Consider the following 17,273-nt stretch of genomic DNA (forward strand, 5'->3'; position numbering starts at 1 on the left):
ACACAGACACGATGCTCGCCGGGCAGTGGCCGGGGCACTGCCAACCCCGGGGGGTGGGGGTTATTGTCCTACCTGGCACCTGCAGATTGGCAAAGGCTTTGACCTTGCCCTGACGGTTAGTGGCGGTGCAGACATAGGTGCCTGCATCCTGGGGTCGGACCGAGGGCAGCAGTAGCATGTTGTTCTCCACGCGGCTGTCAGGTGGCAGATTCCCATCCAGCTGAAAACATACCTGAACTTGGGACCCTGGCCTTGGCCTGTCTCCCATGTCTGCCTCAGGTCCACCCCCCCAACCCTGAGCACTCTGTGCCAAGGCTGGACCAGGTGGTAGGGGCACAGAGATGGTGGAGACCTGGTTCCTGACCCCCAGGCATGCCCACTAGCCCCCTGCCAGGCACTTACCTTGCTCCAGGTGATGTCAGGAGTCGGGTAGCCAGAGGCCATGCAGGGGAAGACAGCTGCAGAACCAGCAGGCACTCGGACCTCTGGGGGCGTTGAGATCTGGGGCAAGGCTACGAGGGAGGAAAGAGACCGAGGCCATCAACGCCATGACAGGCACCATTTGTGAGCCCAGCCTATGCCTGACTTGTTTAATCTTCACGTGGTCCCCTGAAGGGAGACAGTATGCCCCTCTTCCACAGATGAGGAAACTGTGGCTTAGAGGGAAAAGTGGACGTTGATTCCTGGTTGCAAAGCTGGAACAGGGCAGAGTCAGGACTCAGGGACAGGTCCATCTGACTCCACAGCCCAAGACTCCTCAACGCACCTGGGCAGAAAATGGCGCGGCCCTTTGCGGACCTGAGAAGGGCAGTGCGGGTCAGGAAGTTAAGGGGCAAGGCCTAGGGTTTGGGGTGAAAAGGAACTGCCTTTGAAGAAAGCACAGATTTGTGCCTGCCCTGCATCCACTGCCCTGTTTCACTCTGTTATGTGTCTGGTGTTCACATGTCTCCGCCCCCAGACTGGGCCGTAGGTCTCCCTCATCAGGGCAGGTGCTTCGGTAGGGAAGGACTATGTATCTGTTTCCTCTCGATGCCCCTTGGCCTGGCCTTTTCCTGTGAGCTCCAGCCTGCCCCAGAGGAACACTCACTTTTATCCCCCGCTGCCTCCACCAGCTACGAAACCTGCCCCTTAAATACACAAAACTGAAAATTCCCACGAGAGTGGAAAGGAAGAGTAAAGCAGGAGATAGCCGTGCTCCCCGGCCCCCGCCGGCCTTCACCTTGCACGAGCAGCAGCACGTGGGACTGGGTGGTGCCGGCGGCATTGGTAGCAGTGCAGCGGTACTGTCCTGCGTCAGCCATCTCCACGTGGGCGATCCTGACAATGCCTCCATTCTGCACGGCGCCAGGCCGCATGCGTCCTCCCACTTTGCTCCATGTCACCTGAGGCTTGGGGTCACCCAGGGCCAGGCACTCAAACTCTACAGCATGGCCGACCACCACGGTCTGCACAGAGGTCCGGATGTTGATGAGCACAGAGGGCAGGGCTGGGGGTGGAGGCGGCAAAGGCAGCGTGAGGCCAGGCCCGAGGGTCCAGGAAAAGGTGAGCAGGGAGCCCTGGGCGCTCACTCATCTCTTCACGCACTCTCTCGCACACGCACTCATTAACACACTGGTTTCCTCTTGTGTTTATTCCTTTCCTCACTTGTGTGTCCATTGTCATCCTCCTTCGGTTTCTCTGGGCGCCACCCACTCCACCCACCTCCCTTCCTCTGCTTCCCTTGCAATATCTGTCAAGCCCCCTTGCTCTAGCTAGACGCAAGCAAGCCACAATCGAATCATTCTCTTTACTCATACACATCGAAGGGCTTCCTGGGGAACACGGTCCCTGTGCCCCTCATCCCTGTCCCCTGTTCTTAGCAGAGGTCTCAGCCACCATCTCACCTTGGACAATTAGCTGGGCACTGGCCTGGGCCTGTCCCCATGGTCCATGGGCCTGGCAAACATATGTCCCTTGGCAGCTCTGGTCCAAGTTCTGGATTCTGTGAAAACAAGTCATCAGTGAATAAAAACAACTGATGAGAATGCTTTGCAACAGCACGGGAGTTCGAAGCCATCAGAGATCAGCACAGGGCATCAACTTCTAGCCTCGCAGTAACCATGCGGGGCAGGCAGGTGGGCAGTAGGCTCGCTGTCAGCACGCTTTTTAGACTAACACCTTATGGTCTAGAGTTCGAGATACAAGTTATCGAGGGGCAGAGCTGAGACCTGGATCATGTGTATATATCCGGCCCCAGAGCCTGCCTGTTCTCTTTCTTCTATACAACGCGAACATGGGCCACTAGGCACTAAAGGCCTTCCGGGTGCTAAGCACTGTGTTCAGTGCTTTAGATAACTTCATCGTGGCCTCATCTAACCCACGTACAGCTGAGGACACTGGGGTTCAGAGGCGGAGGGACTTGTCCAAGGACCCAGTCTCATGCAGGGCACCAGAGGGCAGGCAGGCACTCTAACAGCCCCACCGTACAGCTTGGGCTGCGGTGCCCCCATCCCCACTCACCGGAGCACCCCATCCTGCACACTGTGCCCAGGAGGCAGCTGACCCCCTTCCTTGAACCAACGGAGCTGGGTGCCTTGGTCGTTGGGCACGGCGCAGTGGAACTCCACGCTGGCCCCGGTACTCTTGGTCTCCCGCTGAGGGGTGATGTGAACAGGGGGTGTGGATCCTGCTGGGTTGGCGGTGGCAGGGAGAGAGCCAGAGGGGCCTATGGGAACACACACGAGGTTCTGCATGTGTGTGCGATGCCTGACACTTCCCCAGGGCCCAGGAAGCCCCCATCCTAACATTCAAGGAATGACAGTCTTCTGGTAGCTTCTCTGACCAGAGAAAAAGACTTTTCATGGGCCGATCACCCATTTGCTCACTCACGCAGACACTCAATCAACACGCAGAAGAGCCATGGGGCGCGGGGCTCCGCGCTTCCACAAGCTCCTGCCTAACGTGAGAGGACCCACGGTCATGGTGAAGGCACCCGCGAGGCCTCCTGCGGGGAGGGACGGGAAGTCGAGGAGGGGCAGATGCATATCCTTGGCACTTACTAAGTGCCGACTGTGTGCCACGGGCTCTCCCTGTGTGTACCTTTCTAAGTCAGCCTGTGTACTGGCATTGTCCCCACCACTTGACAGATGAAGAAACTGAGGTGTGAGACGACTTGGCCACGCCTCGTCTTACAACTATCAAGTGACAGGGCTGTGCGCTGACCCGGGCTCGCTGCAGCCCAGGCTCTTGACCCATGGGCTACATGCTTTTGCACTTCTAGAATGTGGGGCCTCATAGCACTTGTTTGGTTTTGTGTGATTGCTGGAGGAGACCGTGGAGCTGCTGGATTCTTTGGAGAGCCACTGAAACCCTGGGAATGCCGGGGGCGGTGCTGCCCTGCCGCACACTCATTGTCATCGCTACCCAGCCATTACTCGCCCCGTCTCGGTCCTGTGGTGGGCAAGCCCGGGGCTGCTGAAATGACTGAGTCCAGGCCCTGCCCTGAGCGTCCTTAGCCCACGGGTGAAGAAGGCTGCAGTGCTTATGTAAACAGCCCTTGGTGGTGTGAGGTCACCGCCAAAACAGCAATGCAGCCATGAGAGCTAGAGGTGCTGAGAACTCAGTGATGGGGGTCTTCATGGAGGAGGCGGGCCTGCTTCCATCCTTGGAGAACAGGGGGAAAAGGAAGGATTTCTGGGTGGCGTAATAGAGGGAGGTCTTTGTGTCCTAAGTAGGGGTCCCCAGGTGCCAGTCGCTGGGTAAGCAAAGGGCCTGGAGGAGGGCTGACCCTTGCGGCCCAGCCTGAGCTAGGTTGCTCACCTTGAACTAGCACCACAGCGAAGGCCTCGGCCAAGCCCACCTTGTTGGTGACCTGACAGCGGTAGCGGCCTGAGTCCTCCGGGGCCGCAGACTCAAAGTGGAGGATCTCGTTCCTGGCCGTCACACTCCCGGGGAGGCTGCCACCCACGCGGCTCCACTGGAAGGTGAGTGGGGGCGTCCCATGAGCCAGGCACTGGAGCTGCACTGTTGCACCTGCCCTCACTGAAGCGTGCTCCGGGACTGTGGTGGCATACGGCGGGCCTGGGGGAAGGGGACAGAGAGGTGGGGTGTGGGGCCAGTGGGGGGTGGGGGGGGAGTTAGAGAACAGAGATCAGGATGGGAGCAGGAGACTTGCCAAAGGACCAAGGGAACTGACCAGTGAGCCCCAAGGACTGAGCATGAGGGAATCCAGGGTCCCAGGAGGGAACATGGGCTTTAAGCCAGGGCAGGGTCTGGGGGCTCTACACGAGGCTCTCCGGATGGAGCTCCCGCAGTTCTGTCCGGGGTGCAGCCTGGTAGGCTGGCTCAGACCTCCATGTAGTACAGACAGGGTGGCACCAGGAGGGCGCATAGGGGCCTTACTCTCCACATGCAGGACGATGGTGGCCTCAGCATGTCCGAGAGGGTTGGTGGCATTGCAGATGTACTGGCCTGAGTCCTGCTGGGCGACCCGGGGGATGATCAGTGTGTCACCTTCCAGCTTGTGCTGCCAGGGCAGTGGGGAGCGCAGCTTAGACCAGTGGATGGTAGGCGTGGGGCTGCCTGTGGAGTGGAGCAGAAGACGGCAGAGGTCGCTGGGCTGCCTCAGAGACAGCCTGGCAGGAGCGGTGAGGAAGGGACCTGGATGACCTTGCTCTTCATGGGGGGGGCACTAAGTGGGCACCTCAAGTATCGCTGGGAGACGCAGCAGCAAAGCCCCCTCCCTGGGCATGACACCATCTTCAGATTTCTTGAGTCTAAAATTCAAGCCCCAGAGCACCACTGCTCGCCTGCCCGAGTGCCAGGCCTTGTCCACACCTGTGGCTGAGCAGCGCAGGGTGGCCGTGTGTCCAGCTTCCACAGTCAACTCAACTTCTTCCACCTGGACCTGCGGGGCCCCTGGGATCACGTTGCCCACGTCCACAATCACCTCTACCCGCTTCTGTGCTGTGCCCAGTGCGTTCTGCGCCAGGCACACGTAGGTGCCGGCGTCTGACGGCTTAGCTGATGAAATCTGGAGGGAAGCCAGAGGGCAGGTTGTGAGGGTGCTGACAGGGGACCTCGGCATCTGTCCCCAGCTCTGCCTTGGCCTCGCCTCTTTCCTCTACCTTTCCTTCTGTTTTTATTTGACTGGCTGCTTGAGAGCTAACACTCAAGACATCCCATGAGTCCACCCATTCACTCACCCACCAAACTGCCCACCTATTCATCCATATACCCCACCCATCCGTTCTTTCCTCCTTCCCTTCTTCCACCTTCCTCTTCCCACCCACCCGCCAATCTATCCACCCTCCCCCTACCCCGCCCCTCCCTTTCTCTCTCCTTCCATTCATCACTCATCTGCCCAACCAGCATTCTTTCTTCTAAGCATCTGCTCAAGGATGGGCCCTGACTGGGCCTCAGACCCAGAGATAAAACAGCCCTGGCCTCTGGCCAGTGGAAGCCACGCCTCACCTGCAGCATCGTGTGGCTGTCCACGAGCCCAAACACCTGCTGTTCCAAGTTGGTGGGGGTGCCGACCCGGGTCCAGCGAGCAGAAGAGCGGGGCTCCCCAGCACTGACACATTCCAGGGTGATGGCCTTGCCCACTTTCACCCTCACAGGGCCCTCGGGGAGCACAGACACTGTAGGGGGCCCTGCCCAGAGGAGTGACACAGCTGATACAAATGCAGGGCTCTGCTGGTCACGTCCACTGTCATGACCCGCTTCTCAGTAACTACGGGGTGGGGACTTGTCTCCCTACCGCACCAACGTGGAAACCGAGGTTCAGGGAGGAAGAATGCCCAAGAGGGAGGCAGTGGCAGAGGCCGGATTTAAACCTGGAGGTTCCAAGCTTGGAATCGGGGCTGGAAACAGGAAGGCAGAGCCCACGGGGTTGACGGCCCTTACCGTGTACACTGAGGTTCACGACACTCTGGGCCACGCCATAGACATTGGAGGCCACGCAGCGGTAGGTGCCGTGGTTGCTGGGCCGGGCGCCGACAATGGTGATGATGGAGCCGTTGGGGCTGATGTGGACGTTGTCTGGGGGCATTGGGGAAGGGATGGTCAGTCAGGGTGCCCGCATGCCCTGGTGCTGCCTGTAGGTGTGCCTCTGCCCCACGTCTCTGACCCCTCCAGCCCGGGTGTCCAGCTCACAGGGTCATGGATGGCAGATGAAGGAGTCCTTGCAGACTGCTGGATCCAGTCCCCTGACCATCCACATGGGGACACTGAGGTCCCCGAGGGGAAGGGCCACCCCCAGGGTCACACAGTGAGTTTGGTGCTGTCCTCAGCCTCCGCCCGCCCACAGCGGTGATCACCATGCACTCACACCTGCCTCCAGCCCTGCCCAGCCGCCCGCTTACCCTCCAGCTCTTGGTTCCGAGTTTTCCACTCAAGGCTGATGGGGGCTGCCCCTTCGTGGATGAGGCACTTGAAGCTGGCGTCTTGGCCCTGCTGCACAGTGCTGCTGGGCGGGTCGATGGAGATGACAGGGCTACTAAGGCCTGGGGGACGAGGGGTGCCGAGGGCTGGGCTCAGTGGACTGGGCTGGCTCAACCCCTGCCCCAGTTCCGGAGTCCCCCTCCTTCCCAGGCCCATGGCATCTGCCACACTCACGGTAGGAGGAGCCTGCACTGGGTGGCACAGTGACTGTGAAGGAGGCCTCCCACTCAGAGCCTACAGCACCAACTACACGGCACACGTACTCTCCGGAGTCGGCAGGGGAGAGGTGGGGCAGCCGTAGCTGGGAGCCATGGGTCTGTCGGAGTGAGGGTGGGGCAGCCATCAGGCCAAAGTGCTTGGACAGGGCAAGTCCCCAGGCCTGGCTCTGCCGGCGCCCAGGAATTCTCGCTGGGTCTCGGGAGTGCGGGGCTCCAGCCAATGCAGATGAGCTTCATTCACGGAATCCTACACATGCAACCCAACCTCCCCACAGAGGAGGAAACCAGCTCAGGAGACAGTTCAGCAGTAGAGCCAGGAGAAAAGCTGGGTGTCGCGACTCCCAGACTGTTGACTCTTCCCCTAAAAAGTATTTTCTCCCCTGGGGCCCCAAGCAGGCCGGAGTTTGCATGAGGTTTGGGGTGCAGAAGGCAACTGCAGGTCAAACCCTGCCTGCCTAGAACCACCCACCCTGCCCCCGTACCTGGTGCCGGGCAGGGAGGCTGCCTCCGCGCTTGTACCATGTGACCTGGGCATAGGCCTGTCCGGGAACCACGCAGTTCAGATCCAGGGTCTGCCCTTCAGCCACGTGGGAGGAAGAGGCCTCAATGTAGATGGGCTGGGCCAGTCCTGGGGCTGTGGGCACAAGGGGTGTGAGAGGAAGGCAAGGATCCTGGAAGTGAAGGCGGGAATCTAAGGTGGGGGCAGTGAATGCCAATTGGTCCTCCTCCTGAGGTGCAGTGACTTGAGTGACTGACGTGGCTGAGCACCATTGGCCTAAGAAGGATCTCCATTTGCTGGGAGCCAAGGTGCCTGTGGTGAGACCCCGAACGAGACCCTGGTGGTTGGGGGAGCAGCTGGAGGACCCTCGTGGAGCTGACAGGTAGAGCCTGGCTGGGAGAGCAGGGAGCAGCAAAGCCAGAAAGCACCGCCCCCCAGCACCACCCATTGCTGCCATCACTCACCAGGAATGGGGCCGGGGCTGGAGGCCTCAATTGTGACCAGGACAGAAGCCTCCAGGGTGCCCGAGCTGCTGGTCACCTGACACGAGTACTCGCCAGAGTCAGCAGGGGACACCTGGTTCAGCCTCAGCAGGGGGCCGTGGGCCTGTCAAGGTTGGGGCGAGAGTGAAGAGAGTACACTGGGGGCCCTCGGCCAAGGCCTTCAGATGGCCAGGCCTGCTGGTGACTGTCCCCAGGGCTGCCACGTACAGTTACGGAGGCTGCGTCTTGTCGAAGGCAAGCCCCTTCAACATCGGACATTGTGCAACATGTTTATTATAGCACTTTTCCTGGTAGGGGGAAATCGGGTCTTGAATAAGAGCCATCTTTTAATTGCCACCAAGGTGCTGGGGGACCAAAGGTGGCCCTGCCGTGCCCAGCCTGTTCTTGACCTTCTGGTTCCCAGTGATCTTGGGGCCACCTCCCCTCTGGGGCTGCATTCCGGCAGGACTGCCTAGGCAGGGGGTGGCATGGGGTAGGGAGTGCCCACATTCTGCTTTCTCCAGCCCCCTTACCTGGTGCCGGGCAGGGAGGCTGGCCCCACGCCTGTGCCACGTGACCTGGGCATGGGCCTGCCCGGGCACCACGCAGGTCAGATCCAGGGTCTGCCCTTCAGCCACATGGGAGGAGGAGGTCTCGATTCGGATGGGTGGACCTCTGCCTGGGACTGGGGCACAGGAAGAGATCAGTGGGCTGAGACTCCCACCCTTATGCCCTCAGCCTCTGCACTGGGTGCCCAGATATTCAGACTAGACACCGTGGGGAGGTGGCCTTGATTCCCCCTTTCCCATTCTCCTGAGGCCAGGAACAGCTGGGTTAGTCTGCGGGTAGAGGTGCCCCATTTTTCCAGCCCCACCCCCGACACTGGTCCCACTATCTCCCCCTGTGCTCCACACACCATTGGCGGCCAGGGCTCAGGGCCTGGCACCTCCACACAGATCACTGATGTTTCCTAAACTTCAGTAGTGTGTGGCTAAGAACCCAGACTCTGGGGCCAGACTGCCCGGGTTCAAAACCCAGCTCTGCCATTTATTAGTCCTGTGACCTTTGGAAAGTTACTTCACTTCTGAAACTGTGACTCAGTTTCCCCATCTGTAAAATGGAGAGAACAATCATACCTACCTCCAAGCATTATTATAAGGATGAAATGAGTTGATATGTATAACACATATTTATGTGTTTATTACTTGTGCCGTATCATGTTTATTACTTAGCAACTCATATACTATTATCGTGATGTCTGCCCTAGTCATGTGCTCCCTGTGCTGTTAATTACAATTCCTTTCTATTGATTCACTTTCAAAAACCCTTTAATACTTAGCCCCATTAAAGCAATGATTTCCATGAAATCATGATAGGTGTGATATGTTGCTATTTCCCCCAATATACCATATTAACGTACAAGATGTCCATCAGGTGCCACCTAAAACCACCTCACATATCCCTAGAGGTGCAGTTCCAGCCTTTAGGGAACTCAGGTACTTGTTGCAAGAGCTCGACTCTCCCCACTCTACAGGTGAGGAAAGGGAAACGCAGAGAGGACTGGACTGTGTAACATCTCACAGTGTGTACAGAGGAGCTGGGACTCAAGCACATATATGCCAGACTCCAAAGTCTGTGCCCTCGGGTCCTGGAGCTGAACCCCACTTGCCCTCACTCCTGACCTCTGCCTGCTTACCCCCTCCCTTCCTCCATTCTCCAGTTTCCTAGCACCACCACAGGGAAACTCACCAGGGACAGGAACAGTGCTAGGGCCAGAGGCCTCAATGGTGACCAGGACTGAGGCCTCCAGGGAGCCAGAGCTGCTCACCACGCGGCACACGTACTCGCCCGTGTCAGCTGGGGATACCCGGTACAGCCGCAGCCGTGAGCCGTGAGCCTGAGCAGGGACAGGAAAGGTAGACAGAGAAGCAGATGTGGCAATGGGAGTCTTTGAAGGGCTGGGGCAGGTAGGCGCTGCATCCCACAGCGTCTCCCAGGCCTCCTTCCTGGGCAGAGCTTAGGAGGCAGACCCCTGTCCAGGGCCTCCTCCTCTAGCAGCCCTCCCACTATTTCCTGCCCCCAAACTCCCATACCTGGTGATGAGCTGGGAGGCTGCCCCCACGCTTCTGCCACGTGACCTGGGCGTGGGCCTGTCCAGGGACCACACAGTTGAGATCCAGGGTCTGCCCTTCGGCCACATGTGAAGGTGATGACTCAATTCTGATGGGCACGGCACTGCCAGGGACTGAGGGTACAAAGACACCAAGTCACGGCGCTGGCCGTAGTCAGATTTGGGAACAGCTGGGTTGCTGGACACCTCAGCCACAGAAGCCCCCGCCTCCTTAGGGTAAAATAATAGTTAACACTTAGTAAGCACTCACGGTGTGCCAGGCACTGTTCTAAGCACTTTGTGTGTGTTAACTCATTCAGTGCTTGTGAAATTCATAAACTTTCTTCAGTGACAGAATGCTCTATCATCTGCACTGTCCAACACAGTGGCTACTGGCCACACACATGTGGCCACGGAGCACTTGAAATGTGAGCATGTGAATCTGACACTTCAAATAATTGAACTGCCACATGTGGGTGGCAGCCACCGTACGGGGCAGCTCTGTGAGGCTGGAATGACCCGTATGTATACCCACATCACCGAGGAGGAAACTGAAGCTGGGGAGGAGAGTAACTCACTCAAGTCCCTTGCGGGTACCGGCAGGATTCAAACCCAAGCGTCTTTCGCAGAGCCCACCTTCCCCAGGGAGCACTGTTACCTGCGTCTCCTGGGCCCTTCCAGGGTCTTCATCAGACTCACCGGAGGGGTTGCCGGCATTGGGGGAGACTGAGACCATGATAGAAGCCTCCCGGGCATCGATGTTGTTGTTCGCCCGGCACACGTACTCGCCCGAGTCAGCCACGGACATCTGGTGCAGCCGCAGGAGGGAGCCGTGGGCCTGGTAGGTGTGCGAGGAAAGAGGGAAAAGGGGCACCAAGGGGCCAAGCGGTCATGCGCTGGGTCAGGGCTCCCCCCAGCCTCTCTCGTCAGACCTGCTGAGGCTACCCTCTGTCTATGCAGGGCAGGAGGGAGGACTGCCCCAGGACAGCCAGCTAATGCCTTGGGCTCCTTGCCCCTGGGGCTGTCCTTGTACCCCCCCCAGGAGGTGAGGGTTCCATCCTCACTGCCACATCCCACTCTGTACCTGGTGTCGGGCAGGAAGGCTGCCCTCACGCTTGTACCACGTGATGATGGCCTGGGGCTGCCCAGCGACCACGCAGTTCAGATCCAAGGTCTGCCCTTCGACCACTGTGGGGGATGAGGACTCGATCCTGATTGGTGGGGAGACACTGGGCACTGGGGACAGAGAGGGTCCGATGTAACCAGAGTCAGCCAACAGTGATTATGCCAGGGACCTGCCCCTACACCCACTTCCTGGACCCCCGCGTGTGCGCTTCACCGTGGGAGGAGCTGCTGCCCTGGATGGTGATGATCAGTGAAGTCTCCTGGGAGCTGGCACCGTTGCTGACGTGACACACGTACTCGCCTGAGTCTGCTGGTGTCACCTGGGGGATCCGTAGCCGGGAGCCCACAATCTGAAGGGGAGCAAGTGTTAGCGGGTGAGGGCAGCACCTCCATGTCCCGGCACTGCTGCTCAGGGACTCCAGGAGCATCCCTGCCTGGCCCCGGGCCAGCGCCCGCCCTAGCCTCCTTCAGAACACCCCCAGGGGCCTTCCTGAGGCTCTGGACTGGGGTGTACACTGCCTCTGGCCTTAATACGATTCTACTGAAGCCCATCCCGGTGACTCCACAGCACCCTGCTCAGGTTGCTGCTATGCTGCCCCACCCTCCAGCCTGCGAGCTGCCTGAGGACAGGCACCTGTCTCAGCCCATCTGCAATCCTCAGAGCTAGGTGCAGGACCTGGCTTGGAGCACGTTCTTAGGGAAATGGAGCAAGTGAGTGAATCATAGAACGTTCTGTTAAACCACAGGATCCAACTGAGGTCAGAGAGACTTGCCTCCGTGTCCTCAACACTGGTCCAGGACCCATATAGCGAGAATACCCAATGTTTGTTGAATGACTAAGTGAGTACTGAAGAGGTTCTGAGTGCCCCTCTGGATTCCCATCAGGGCTGGTGAGCTCAGCTTTTGTTCTCTCTGCCTGCTGGCTGAGTACCTGGTGCCGGCTGGGTAGGCTGCCTCCTCGCTTATACCAGGTGATGGTGTGGGGGGCTTGGCTGGCCACCAGGCAGTTGAGGTCCAGGGTATGTCCGTTGGCCAGGGAGGCCGAGGAGGACTCAATGCGGACGGGGTACACCACACTCTGGGCTGGGAGAAGGAGATGCAAGGCAGGGTATGGGAGCCGCTGAGGATGAAATGGCCCTCATAGCTGCACACCACCTTCTATGACCCCTGAGATACCCACACAGGGTGGGGCCAAGGCGCTTCTGGATGGTGACGAGGACTGAGGCTTCCTGGGTGCCTGAGCTGCCGCCCACACGGCACACATACTCCCCAGAGTCAGCTGGAGTCACCTGAGGCAGCCGCAGCCTTGAGCCGTGCACCTGAGAGGGCAGAGGGGGGCAGGCACAGGGACGGACACTGGGGCTCACAGCCAGGCTCCGGCCCACTTCTCTGCGCTCCCCCCCTCCCCCCCCCCACAGCCTGGCTCCCCCACTGGAGCTTGAGGGAAGCTCTTCCAGGGAGAACCACCATTCGTGACCCTTGAACTCCCTGTCCCAGTGTACGGACTGAGTCCAGCAGGAAGTGGGGGGCCAGCATTTGTTGATGTGCTACAGGGTGGGTAAAGCAGACAGTGTGAGCCCATTTGGCAGACAGGGACACGGAGGATCAGGAAGTCAAATGGCCGGCCTCAAGTTACACGGCAGGCCAGAGCCGAGAGCAGCATCGGAACTCGGATATGCCTGAATTCAAAGCCTATGGTCCTTATTCTGTAGTCATGAGGGTCCTTCAGGCCCCCCATTAGCTCCCCACCTCCTACCTGGTGCCGAGCAGGAAGGCTGCCCCCACGCTTGTGCCACGTGATCTGGGCATGGGCCTGCCCAGTCACCAGGCAGTTCAGATCCAGGGTCTGACCTTCAGCCACATGTGAGGAGGAGGACTCAATCCGAATTGGGAGGGTCACCCCGAGTGCTGGGGATAGAAAGCAGAGAGGGTCAGCCCCTGGCTGGAATGGGAGGAGGAGGGGCGGGTGAGGGGAGGTAGGGACTTTTGTTCTTCCACTCCAGCTCCCTTACCAGGAACAGTGCCTATAGGCTCAATGGTGACCAGCACAGACGCCTCCAGGGGCACTGAGCCCCCCACCACGCGGCACACATACTCGCCGGAGTCAACTGGGGACACCTGGTAGAGTCTCAGCAGGGAGCCGTGGGTCTGGGAGGAATGGAGGCGAGGTCAGAGGGGGCCCTATGAGACCCCCGCACCTATAACGTGCCTCACTCTCTGACCCCTGAGGCCTGGCTATCAGCTCTGTCTGCTGAGGGGTGGGAAAGAGGGAGTCTCGTCCCAGGGGCAGTGGGTGGCCAGGAGGAGCCATGGTAAGCTGAGCAAGCACTAATAATACATTCCATCAAATCTGAGACACTTTTGGATGCCTCTGAGGTCCCGATGCTTCTTATAGCAAATAATCTTTCAGTTAAATGACAGCTTTTTGTTCTACAGGCACATAAAATAACGGTGCATCTTGCAACCAGTGGTATCCTAAATTCTATAAAACATAGTAATAATCATAGCTAATAGTGGGGGAATGGGTGAAGAGGTGAGGGGATTGAAAAGTACAAATAGGTAGTTACAGAATAGCCACAGGGAAATAAAGTACAGTATAGGAAATGGAGTAGCCAAAGAACTTATTATACACATGACCCATGGACATGAACAATGGTGTGGGGATTGCCTGAGGGAGTGGGGGCTGCTTGGTGGAGGGGGGAAAAGGGGGAAAAATTGGGACAACTGGAATAGCATAATCAATAACATATAATTAAAAACAGTAGCTAATGGAATTACAGTAAGAACACAGTTCATGGCACTTTGTATGAGCCAGAGCTCTGAGCCCCTTGCATCCATATTAATCCACTTTATCCTTAAGGCAGTTCTGTAAGGTAGGTGCTATTATTACTACTTAACAGGTGCTGCAGCTACAGCACAGAGGTTAAGGAACAAGCCCAAGGTCACAAGCCAGTCAGTGGTGGAAGCCACGTTCAGGCTGAGGACCGCTGCTCCAAGAGCTTGGGTTTGAACCACGCACCGTTGCCATGGTGGCTGTTCCCCTGTCTCAGAGGAGCCTCCCTCCCCCATCTCTGACCTCAGCACCCAGGAGCCTCCCTCCTGTCTCCTTCTTGGCCCGTCCTTCCTCTAGTCCTGTACCTGGTGTCGGGCGGGGAGGCTGCCCCCACGTTTATGCCATGTGACTTGGGCATGGGCCTGCCCGGGCACCACGCAGTTCAGATCCAGGGTCTGCCCTTCAGCCACGTGGGAGGAGGAAGACTCGATGCGGATGGGCTGGGTGCCAACAGGAGCTGGGGGAGATGGTCCATGGGTCACTCCAAGTTCTCTGCAGCTGCCCCCATCTATCCCCTTTCTCTGTCCCAGCCCAGCTGGTTGCCCTACTCACGGTAGGCAAAGTTGGCCCCCTGGGTCCTGGTTACTGTGACTGTGATGGAGGCCTCTACACCATTGCTGGCCCGGCAAACGTACTCGCCTGCGTCAGCTGGTGACGCCTGGAAGATGTAGAGCCGGGAGCCGCGCACCTGGGCAGCATGGGCAGCAGTGTGAGGGTGGCATCCCAGAGCCCAGCAGATGTCCCCGCCTTGCCCTGCTCCTCTGAGCTGGGCACTGTCCACCCCTCAGCTCAGGGGCCAGGATCCCTGCAACCCTGCAACCCCAGAACCCTGCTGTCCATGGCTCATCCTGGCTAGACCCCTCCCACCTTGTTGTTACTCTGTACCTGGTGCCGGGCGGGAAGGCTGCCACCACGCTTGTACCATGTGACCTGGGCATGGGCCTGCCCTGCCACCACACAGCTCAGATCCAGGGTTTGTCCCTCGGCCACTGTGGAGGATGAGGACTCGATCCTGACAGGAGGGACGGGTCCTGGGGCTGTGGGGACAGGGGTGAGGGTAGTAGATGCTTCCCAAAAGAGAGGGCAAGAGCTTCTCACCCTGGAGCCAGCTCAGCCTTGTCTTCCAAGGCCAGGCCCATAGGTTTGGGGGTTTTGTGGCCTGGGTGTAATGTCCTCAGCTGAGCAACCCTGAGGGAAGGGCCAGGGCAGGGCAAAGCCTTACAGAGTAGGGTGAGGAAGAAGGAGAGAGGAAGACAGTTGAGGCTGGGAGAGAGGAAGAGGAGGCAGCAGCAGAAACATGAGGAGTGACGTGTCCGGAGAAGAATGATGGAGAGATGGTAGATCGCTCAGAGAAGTGGAGTCTGCCTGGGCCAGGCCCTATAGCCAGTTTCAGTGTGAATCCCCTGCCCCGGGCCACAACACGAGTCCCTCAGCACATTGGAGGTCCTCCAGGTGGCCCTGTCATCGGCAGTCACTTACCAGGCATGGAGTTAGTGCTGGAGTCAGCGGCCTCGATGGTGACCAGGACAGAGGTCTCCACGGGCCCAGAGCCAAGGATGACTCGGCACACGTATTCGCCGGAGTCAGCTGGGGATACCTGGTACAGCCGCAGCAGGGAGCCATGGGTCTGAATGCAAATGGAGAGGGTTCAGAGGGGGCCAGAGCAGTCCAGTCCAATCCCTCCAGCAGGCCGGCCCTGGGGGACTGCTGTACCTGGTGCCGGGTAGGAAGGCTGCCCCCGCGCCTGTGCCAAGTGACCTGGGCATGGGCCTGCCCGGGCACCACGCAGTTCAGGTCCAGGGTCTGCCCTTCAGCCACGTGGGAGGAGGAGGACTCAATGCGGATGGGCTGGGAGCCGCCCCGAGCTGGGCCTCCACCAGGAGCTGGGGCACAGAGAGGTTGGTCAGTAGGGAAGCCTTTCTGGGGCGGGGACCATGCTCTTCTGCCACACCATGGCCAGCCAGACCCCCTTTTTCTTCCCTCATCTCCAACTCAGAGTTCAAGGTCCATTTGCCTTGATCTGTGATGAGCTGCTCTGGCCTGCAGGGAACCAGAGTTCTTTGTGCCCAGGCTAGGCCAAAAGATGCAGACAGTAATGCCACAACTCTCTCCTGAAGTGTTTGTCGTTTTCCTGCCATAGGGTGGGGGTATTGTCCTCATTTCACAGAGGAGGAAACTGTGGCCCCAACAGGTAAAATAACAAGTTCACGGCTGATAAGGAGTAGGGCCAGGATTTGAACCCAGGTCAGCCCAGCTCCCCAAGTCAGTGTTCAACCCTGACTCTACTGCTTCCTGATGAGTTTGGAAAACAGTACCCTCATTATGGTACACCAGGTAAGCTGGATCAGCCTTATCCCCACCTGCAGTCCCCTCCCCTCCCCTCCCCAAGCAAGGAGTGGAGGGTCAAAGCCTGCCTAGTGGCCTCTCATATCCTGAAGAGACCACAGGCACCTTCCCAGGAAACACCTGGCCTCTGCCCAGGCCCACCTGGCTCTACACCTGGGGTGTAGCTGGGTCCTGAATGGGGGCTATGGAGGACAGAGACGGTGATGGAGGCCTCCTTGGAGCCTGCCCCAGTTTCCACACGGCACACATATTCTCCGGAATCAGTTGAGAAAACCTGGGGGATCCGAAGCCGGGAGCCGTGCACCTGGGCCGGGTGGAGACAGAGGTATGTGAGGATGGGGAGGGGGCCGTGGTCGCCACTCCCTCTGAGCCCCAGCAGGTCATTCATCAAGTGCTTACTGGCTCCGCTGAGCCGCCCCACGCCAGAGAGGGAGGAAAGCAAAGGGCTGGCCCTGCTCGTAGAGTGCCAGGGCTGTGTGAAGCTTCCACCTGCGCACAGAACCACCCCCACGACCCCTGCCACAGGCTCCGGGACCCTCGTACCTGGGCGTGGGCAGGCAGACTGCCCCCTCGCTTGTACCATGTGACCTGGGTTTGGGCCTGCCCTGCCACCACACAGTTGAGGTCTAGTGTCTGCCCTTCGGTCACAGAAGGTGATGAGGACTCAATCCTGACTGGCAGGGAGCTGGTACCTGAAGCTAGAGGCAGAGGGGGAGTGAGTAGGCCTCAGGGAGCCCCGGCTTGCCCTCCGCACTCCTTCAGCCCACAGAGGCCCCGCACCTGAGAGGACGACCACTTCGATCCGGGCCTGTGCCGTGCCTGCAGGGCTGGTGGCCACACAGAGGTAGAAGCCGGCGTCAGCGGTTGTGATGTCTGGGATGATCAGTGTGGCAATGTCTGTGTGCTCGGGCTGGGCCTGCCGGACAGGAGATGGGCCAGCTGCCTGAGAGGCCGAGGCCGCCAGGCAAGGACCAGCCAGTGAGGGTGGACAGAGGGGGCAAAAGGTACAGGCAAGTACAGAGCCAACATTAGGGCCCAGCTGGGCACCGAGGAGGGCAGAGTCAGGCTACAAAATGAGAGGCCGACAGCTGCTACCTGCCAGGATGTCTGAGCAGGCTGCCCTCTTGGAAGTGTAGGGGACCAGAAGGGGAGGGGATGGAGCAGGAAGTGCAGGGGGGAGGGGCAGGGGGCAAGTGCTGGGACTCTGTTGAGCTTGTGGGCCTGGCCCCCGATCGAT

General features: G+C 59.1%; 1 protein-coding gene across 8 annotated transcripts in view; it reads right to left on the reverse strand.

Moving 5' to 3' along the window:
- HSPG2 (heparan sulfate proteoglycan 2) overlaps window positions 1-17,273 on the reverse strand; it is a 94,618-nt gene that overhangs the window by 8,835 nt on the left and 68,510 nt on the right. For all 8 annotated transcript variants that reach the window (XM_053920249.2, XM_053920247.2, XM_053920245.2 and 5 more), the window contains 32 exons: window positions 16,817-16,952; window positions 16,580-16,734; window positions 16,178-16,340; window positions 15,404-15,573; window positions 15,170-15,317; window positions 14,576-14,727; window positions 14,243-14,378; window positions 13,996-14,147; window positions 12,870-13,005; window positions 12,614-12,765; window positions 12,038-12,176; window positions 11,789-11,940; window positions 11,072-11,207; window positions 10,817-10,968; window positions 10,432-10,570; window positions 9,716-9,867; window positions 9,372-9,519; window positions 8,156-8,307; window positions 7,605-7,746; window positions 7,124-7,275; window positions 6,598-6,739; window positions 6,345-6,485; window positions 5,887-6,021; window positions 5,452-5,633; window positions 4,816-5,011; window positions 4,381-4,560; window positions 3,799-4,059; window positions 2,500-2,704; window positions 1,884-1,981; window positions 1,220-1,486; window positions 403-512; window positions 73-220 (listed from right to left, as the gene is read on the reverse strand). In XM_053920249.2, the coding sequence (XP_053776224.1) occupies window positions 73-220; window positions 403-512; window positions 1,220-1,486; window positions 1,884-1,981; window positions 2,500-2,704; window positions 3,799-4,059; window positions 4,381-4,560; window positions 4,816-5,011; window positions 5,452-5,633; window positions 5,887-6,021; window positions 6,345-6,485; window positions 6,598-6,739; window positions 7,124-7,275; window positions 7,605-7,746; window positions 8,156-8,307; window positions 9,372-9,519; window positions 9,716-9,867; window positions 10,432-10,570; window positions 10,817-10,968; window positions 11,072-11,207; window positions 11,789-11,940; window positions 12,038-12,176; window positions 12,614-12,765; window positions 12,870-13,005; window positions 13,996-14,147; window positions 14,243-14,378; window positions 14,576-14,727; window positions 15,170-15,317; window positions 15,404-15,573; window positions 16,178-16,340; window positions 16,580-16,734; window positions 16,817-16,952 (5,029 nt within the window). The remainder of the gene's footprint in view (window positions 1-72; window positions 221-402; window positions 513-1,219; window positions 1,487-1,883; window positions 1,982-2,499; window positions 2,705-3,798; window positions 4,060-4,380; window positions 4,561-4,815; window positions 5,012-5,451; window positions 5,634-5,886; window positions 6,022-6,344; window positions 6,486-6,597; window positions 6,740-7,123; window positions 7,276-7,604; window positions 7,747-8,155; window positions 8,308-9,371; window positions 9,520-9,715; window positions 9,868-10,431; window positions 10,571-10,816; window positions 10,969-11,071; window positions 11,208-11,788; window positions 11,941-12,037; window positions 12,177-12,613; window positions 12,766-12,869; window positions 13,006-13,995; window positions 14,148-14,242; window positions 14,379-14,575; window positions 14,728-15,169; window positions 15,318-15,403; window positions 15,574-16,177; window positions 16,341-16,579; window positions 16,735-16,816; window positions 16,953-17,273) is intronic.

This window comes from Desmodus rotundus, chromosome 3 (assembly GCF_022682495.2).
Source record: "Desmodus rotundus isolate HL8 chromosome 3, HLdesRot8A.1, whole genome shotgun sequence".
Classification (NCBI taxonomy): Eukaryota; Metazoa; Chordata; class Mammalia; order Chiroptera; family Phyllostomidae; genus Desmodus; species Desmodus rotundus.